General features: G+C 46.0%; 1 protein-coding gene across 2 annotated transcripts in view; it reads left to right on the forward strand.

Moving 5' to 3' along the window:
- CNDP1 (carnosine dipeptidase 1) overlaps positions 1–7259 on the forward strand; it is a 34882-nt gene extending 27623 nt beyond the window's left edge. For both annotated transcript variants that reach the window (XM_004745652.3, XM_004745653.3), the window contains exons 8-12: positions 502–662; positions 1680–1844; positions 3130–3271; positions 5679–5826; positions 6022–7259. In XM_004745652.3, coding sequence (XP_004745709.1) covers positions 502–662; positions 1680–1844; positions 3130–3271; positions 5679–5826; positions 6022–6088 — 683 coding nt within the window. In that variant the 3' untranslated portion in view covers positions 6089–7259. The remainder of the gene's footprint in view (positions 1–501; positions 663–1679; positions 1845–3129; positions 3272–5678; positions 5827–6021) is intronic.

Consider the following 7259-nt stretch of genomic DNA (forward strand, 5'->3'; position numbering starts at 1 on the left):
TGATTAAAGGTGAGTGTTTATTATATGATGGTGTGTGCAGGGGGAGAGAAGCCAAGAAGCAAAGAGGATTGTCAGTTCCTCAGGAATGTTTGTGTAGACACAGACATACGCATTGAAGTTTTTATAATGAACATACAGTACTTTTTAACTCAGGATCAACTGAAAGTTCAAAAGGAACCTTATTTATAACACAGGAGGTGTCATTGAAACTTCTGTAAGGCAGGCAAGTCCCAGCCGATTCCCGTGTGTTTCCATCTCTCCATTGACGAGGTGGACACTGGAACGAGTCTGACTCAACCTGAGTCTGCCTGGAGACCAGCTCCTTCCTCCAGCCACCCCCTCGGAGGTGGGGATGGTGCCAGTAGCTCTGCAAGGGGACCAGGGCCTGTCACAAGGCCCACTGCAGCCCCAGGAGAGTCACCCATGGTCCTGCTCAGGACCCAGAACATCAGCGCCCCCGTAACTTCTTCCTGGCTTTGCTTCCCTTGTGTACCTTTGCAGGTAGTCTTGTAGACTCATCTGGTCACATTCTGATCCCCGGAATCTATGACCAGGTGGCGCCTCTTACGGAAGAGGAGAGAAAAATGTACAAAGCCATCCATCTGGACCTAGAAGAATACCGTAGAAGTAGCCGGGTTAAGAGATTTCTATTTGACACCAAGGTATGGTCACAACTGGCGGCTACTTTGAAGACCTGCCAGTAATAAAGCCTGTCTTTCCCATTCCACATTTACCATGGGCTGCGAATCTGCGCATCTCAGAACTGAGTGTGGGTGGTCATTTGGAGGAAGAATTTCACTTTCGTGGCCACTTACCTCCCTCAGTCTAGAGCAGCCAGAACTTACTCTGGGGTCCGACTGGCACTGGCCTCAGGCGGCCATCACTCAGTTCCAAGTGATTTTCCAAGTCAGTTTCTTGGACTTGATCCCATGCCAGCCTTCGGCTGCCCGTGCTTCCTACCTGCTCAAAGATGAAAACGCTCTGAGATTTTTCTAGCTCCGAGCCCTCTAAGTGTTCATTTCAGCAGACAGAATTAAGAGCCTTTGGGGCTCATCTGTACGTCGCTACATGGCTGCCTTGGGGTAGTAAAAAAAACAGAGCCCAAAGCATTCATTTCTGGAAAATTTGCATGTTTTCTTTCCCCTTCTTCTTTTTAAATCCTGTGCCTGCTACGGTATGTGGTGGCTAATGCTCATTCTGGGGGGTGCCAGGAGGGAGAAAATCATGTCCAACAGAAATGATAGATCTCTTCCCTGCGACCAGCTCTGCCTCGGCCATAGCAGGCAAGAAAAGTAGCTCAAACATATGCTGAGTTCTTTGAAGCCTTCTGGAAAAGAGAATGCCTTTTCTGTGCAACTGATCATCACGGTGATTGGGGATAGAAGTTTCTAATCAAGTCCCAAATTCTGAAAGCCCCTTTGCCATCTATTAACTTCAGAGCTGAGGCGATGAGGGGCCTGCGTCCATGGAGCAGCCCGGTCAGGTGGGGGCAGCAGAGGGACTCAGGGCCCGAGGGGAAGGACTTGTACTACGGTCCAGGCACGGCTACGGAAGGTGATAATTAACTTGTCATGAGCGGTGTCAGAGATGTACCGAGACGGGTGATACAGGCGGCACAGGTCAACAGAGTTTTAACGGAACCTTCTCTTATGTAGGAAAATAATCTTGTTTTCCCCCAGGAGGAGATTCTAATGCACCTCTGGAGGTACCCATCTCTTTCAATCCATGGGATTGAGGGTGCTTTTGATGAGCCTGGAGCTAAAACAGTCATCCCTGGCCAAGTTATAGGGAAATTTTCAATCCGTCTGGTCCCTCACATGGATACGTCTGCGGTGGAAAAACAGGTACCAGATGTGCGTGGTTCTCCTGCAGCCGCACTCCGGAGTCCGTGAGCTGTTCAGCTGTTAGCGCTGAAGTTCCATTTTTTCCCCGATAGAAAAGGGACTGGAACAAATGTCAAGAAACCAATATAATTTTCGTTCGGTAAAAATCTCTGTCTGTAATTATATGCAATTACAGTAGTCAGATAAATAATCGTTTGCGGTTGGAGTGATGGGAAGTGTCTCTGCATTGAACAGTTGACATCAGGGCAAGATTGGCTGACGCGCAGATGGGGAAGCCCGCTGCCCGTGGCCTGATGGGGCTGCAGACACTCAGACCTGTAGCTGGTTTGCCCTGGTGTCTGGAGTCCACAGTCTGAAGGCAGCCGTTTTAATGAAAATGTTATCTGGAAGGAGTTTTCTGTCTAAATTCTCAAACTATCATCAGTTTACCTCAAGTTCAACAGAAAGTACACTCTGAATAATGAGCTCCGCGAATACGTCACCCACATCTCTATATCCTGGTGACCTCTTTTACTGTCTTTGTAGCGTTAATTACATCCTAAAACAACCTCCTTCCCTGTGTCCATCCCTGTTTCCTGCCCTTCCCCCCTCCTGTTTTGGATGTGGTGTTTCTCTTTCTTACAACGTATGGATTTCGCCAGGGACCCCCCTGCCACCCTGGTTTTGCTCACAGCTGTGTTCCTGGCACCTAGTACCGTTCCTATCAACGTGACGGGCATTCAACAAATGCGTGTTGAAGGGATGAATGGGAGGGATATTTCAGAGTAGGGAGTTCTTCTTGGGAGGATTTCCACAGTGGCCACTGGAATGGAGCCCAGGGCACAGAGAAGGAGGCTGACAAAAGGCTCCTTTATAGCTTGGTTTGGAATCACCCCCCCCCCCTTTCAAGAATTAACAAATGCCTAATATTCCCCAAATTGTCATTAAGGTACTGACAAGTCTGAGAAGAGGGATGTTCAAATGGAGAATTTGCATTGTGCTTCATAACTGCCAAACATGAGCAGTCTGTCACTGTGGTCAGGATGGGGAGGGCGCGGGGCTGAGAACTGGAGGATATTAGGGGATTGGAGATAGAAAGGGAGGGAGACCCGTTTCTCTCACTGCTAAAGCTTTCAGTCCCGGGGCCCTGCTCGCTTACTCAGCCCTCCGCGAGAATGAGGGTAAAATCACGACCCTCAAATTTGTTGGGCTGGGATTTCAGTTTCTTGATCAAAGACCGCTGTTTATTCACTGCAGGGAGAATAACTTGAAATTTTCTCATATAACTGAAAATGTTCCTTTTTAGGTGAAACAGCATCTTGAAAATATATTCTCCAAAAGAAACAGTTCCAACCAGATGGCTGTTTCTATGACGCTAGGACTGCAGCCGTGGATCGCAAATATTAAAGATAATCAGTATCTTGCAGCAAAAAGAGCCATCAGAACAGGTTAGACGTGCGGTACCTCGAGTTGACAGTTTTCAGTGGGACCAGGGTGTGGTGCCTGGTGGGGCTGTGGACGAAGCAGGCTCATTCAGAATTTCCGTTCGGCCCTCCTTTTCAGACAGGCTCCGTAGAGTGTCAGCAACTCCATCCAGGGTTCTTCCTACGCACTGCCCCCGACCCCTCCCCACAGCCTGCCCCAGTTTACTAAGTAAGCCTGGAAGAGATTTAAGAATTTACTGAATGAAGGGCAACCAGGTGGAAGTGGCAAAGCTGGGTTCACATCTGGAAGCCTGAATTTGGGACAAAATGACGGACTTGTGAGTGTCTGATACTTATGGAAATGATGGCCAACGTATAAAAATGTCCTTTAAAAGGCATAGCTGCGTTTGCATGGAAGAATAGGAAATCTGGGGTTAAAAATGAAGGAGCTAGGCGCGCCTGGGTGGTTCAGTCAGTTGAGCATCTGACTCTCGGTTTCAGCTCAGGTCGTGATCTCAGGGTTGTGGGATCAAGCCCCATGTCGGGCTCTGGGCTGGGTTCACTGCAGAGTCGCTTAAGATTCTTTCTCCGTGGGGCCCAGTTCTGATACGAACAGCCCCATGGCAGGCCACCTGGGATTTCCACAGAGAGGCTTCTTGCGGATGCTCATTTTATAAAATTATCAAACACAGGGACTCAATTCGGGCCTATCTGACTCTAGAACCAGTAGTCTTTTCAGGGCCGCTCTGCTTCCCTGGAAGTAGGGAAGGGAGCAGAGCCTTATTTGGAATTTCTCAGATGGCGCCTGTTTTGACTGCCTATGCTTGCATGTCCTGGGCAGGATCATGTGGTTGGTGAGCACAGGACGCACATCTGGGCCCTGGCTGCTGGGCGGGGTGAAGGAAAATCCAGTCTCTTTGGCTTCTGCAGCAGGACGGGGACACTGCCAATGCCTGCAACATAGTGGGCCCTCCGAAAGGCAGTGGGACTTTCAGGGTGTCCCCAAAAGCCAGGTGGGGAAACCCTGCACGTGGTTCTAGGGACTACTGGCACTATATTGCAGCTGAGGCCTTAGGCACATCCCTAACAGAGCAGAGCTGGAATTGGAGGTCCAGACCACCTGGGAGCACTAACACTTTATCAGGGTTATCTGTACAAAGGACAGAGACATTAAAAATTAGAGGACAGGCCTAAGACTTAGAGCCCCACTTTTCTACATAATCATTCCTACTGCTCCCAGCTGTAGCAGTATTTTACCAGTGAAGTTTGGAAGTTAAGAAAAGAGGAAGAAAAGATACTAGGAAGGTGAATGTAATCCCAGCTGAAGAGGGAGGTGTGATTGAAATGTCAAGGTCAACAGTGAAGACCAGAAATACTCTTGCAGGAAAGGTACCTTTTGGTTTATCGTGTGCAAAACCAGTTCTTCCAACAAAGTACGTCGTCTTTACTCACACTCACACTGTACTCTGCGGATACAGAAGACAGGGCATCATGGCATGCTACCTTGTGTGACTTCATTTCGTTTTGTGTCTCCACTCCCATCACTGACAACTCATCTTCCGGCCTGGACAGTTTGAAGTCATTACTCCTTAGGCCCTCGGGCGTCTATTAACACTGTTTCATGGGCTACCTTGACAGTGGAGCACAAACACCGCAACACTCAGGTGGTAATTGAATAAAGCTGTTTATTTGTCTACTGGTTACAAAACCAAAGAAGTCCCACTTTCCAAATAATTTAATTCACGAAGCAACCATAAAAGTAGGTACATTGTATTCTAATGCTCTTGCCAGAAATGCAAGATCTCTTCCAATCATGAGAAAGTATCAAACAAACCCAAATGAAGGGACACTACAGAACAATTGATCAGTACTCTTCAAGTGGGTCAAGGTCATGGAAGACAAGGAGAGATTAAAAACTGTCATAGACCAGAGGAGAGTAAGAAGCAGTGACAAAATGCAATGTGGGATTCTGGATTGGATCCTGGAATGGATAAAGGGAAGGATTGGTGAAATTAAATAAGGTCTGAATGGAGTTAATAATATTATTCCAATGTTAACTTCCTGTTCTGTATAATTGTACGATTGTTACGTGAGATATTAACATCACGGAGAGTAAAGTAAGGAACATATGGGAATTCTTTCTGTGTTACTTTTGCAACTTTTCTGTAAAATCTGCACTCCAAAATAAAAGTTTTATTTAAAAGAATTTTAAATGGTAAAGAATGCATCCATGGCTTTCTTCTTGACTCTATTGACTATTTTAGAAGAAAAAACTGCATGGTATCAAGAAGCTTACTTACCCCAGGCAGCAAATTTAATGGTTAAATAAACAAAAAAAAGGGGAAAGATAAAACAAACACTACATTTGAGAAGATGACTAGGGTAGTCTTGTCATTATTTCATTCAAATGCCTTCTGTCCCTGTGCTTCAGTGTTTGGAACAGAGCCAGACATGATTCGGGACGGGTCAACCATACCAATTGCCAGAATATTCCAGGACACCGTCCAGAAGAGTGTGATGATGCTCCCGCTGGGTGCTGTTGATGATGGGGAGCACGCTCAGAATGAGAAAATCAACAGGTCAGTGGATTCCTGTGGGGGCGGGGGGCTGTCATTCACTGCACAAACCCCGGGTCTCCACATCATCACCTCCCCACGTGCTCCGTACTGGAGATTGAATTCACATCACCAAATCTTCCTATTTACATCGTAGACTGCCTTCCCCCATCATCTGAATAGAAATAACAGCGTTTCTCTTGATTTCTTCTTTGCTAGGTGGAACTACATAGAGGGATCCAAATTATTTGCTGCCTTTTTCCTAGAGCTGGCTAAGCTGCATTGATAATGAGGGCAACCTTCCGGCTTAGATCTGACCTACTGACAGATGCGCTCTCCCACACACCTGGCGAGGAACAGAATCTAAATATCCAGAGAACTTCAGGTCCAGGAAATAATGTTTCCTTCCCATTTAAAATGTCTTAGGACATTTGGACCAGTCCTAAAATATTTGAAAGGCACAGCCATTGAAAATGGCATACTGTCCCCACGGGACACTTTTCCAAAGTCACCACTACCTGCAACATCTCCCCAAGTCCGGCTGCAGAAGCCCCGGGATTGGACTCACTCTTTCCCTGGAGCACAAGGACAATTCTTTCATTAGACCCTCCCTGGCAGTTTGATGGGTCTGATCCCCGCGGTGGGTTTTTAGCTTCCAAGGTGCTCATAATACATCATCATTCCGCACAGTGTGTAGATTATCCTTGCTCTTACCACACGTTCCTTTTATTAGTAAAACTCTTGGTCCCACCACTGGCTACCAGGATTTCCCTGTGGGTTCGTTTGTAGAGGAATAACTAAAGCATGATGCCATATTAACCTCTTGCTTTCCCTTCATTTATTTTGCCTGCTTCTTGGAAGTTCTGAAACAGAAACAAGCAATAGTCATATCCTTAGGCCATTTGGGATTCCCTGTGTGAAAATCAGTACTTTTTCTATCCCAAGGCTCTTTACCTTTCTTGGATTGATGCCAACTGACCACCCCTCCTGCACCCTTTTCTTTCTTGCTACCCCATCACTGAAACCCCCCCACCCCTGCCAACATCTGTGCACATATAAAGTCACCACCGCAGAATCAATTCTGATAGAATTTCTCTCACCTTGTTGGAATTTTACTTAGTGACTACATCTAAATTGCTTAAAGCTTTTAATAGCATCAAATTTAGATAGAGAACAAATCTAATCAGCCCCAACACCAGTAACAGGTTCTAAATTTAAAGCCATCAGCGAATGCTGCATTCAGTAATCATTTTAGTTAACCATCTTGTTGGGCTCGATTGCATTTGATGGTGTAAACAAACAAACAGAATGTAATTTTTCTACAGTCGAGTGTATGTAAACAAATCAATTCAATCTTTATAAAGTCATTATTTAAATCACATTAATGGAGAACTTAAGAGTTTATTAAAAATGTTTCTCTTATGATTACAAATAAAATCAAAGCCTAACGCATTTAA

The sequence above is a fragment of the Mustela putorius genome, unplaced genomic scaffold, assembly GCF_011764305.1.
Source record: "Mustela putorius furo isolate JIRA1106 unplaced genomic scaffold, ASM1176430v1.1 tig00000835_pilon_pilon_pilon, whole genome shotgun sequence".
Taxonomy (NCBI): Eukaryota; Metazoa; Chordata; class Mammalia; order Carnivora; family Mustelidae; genus Mustela; species Mustela putorius.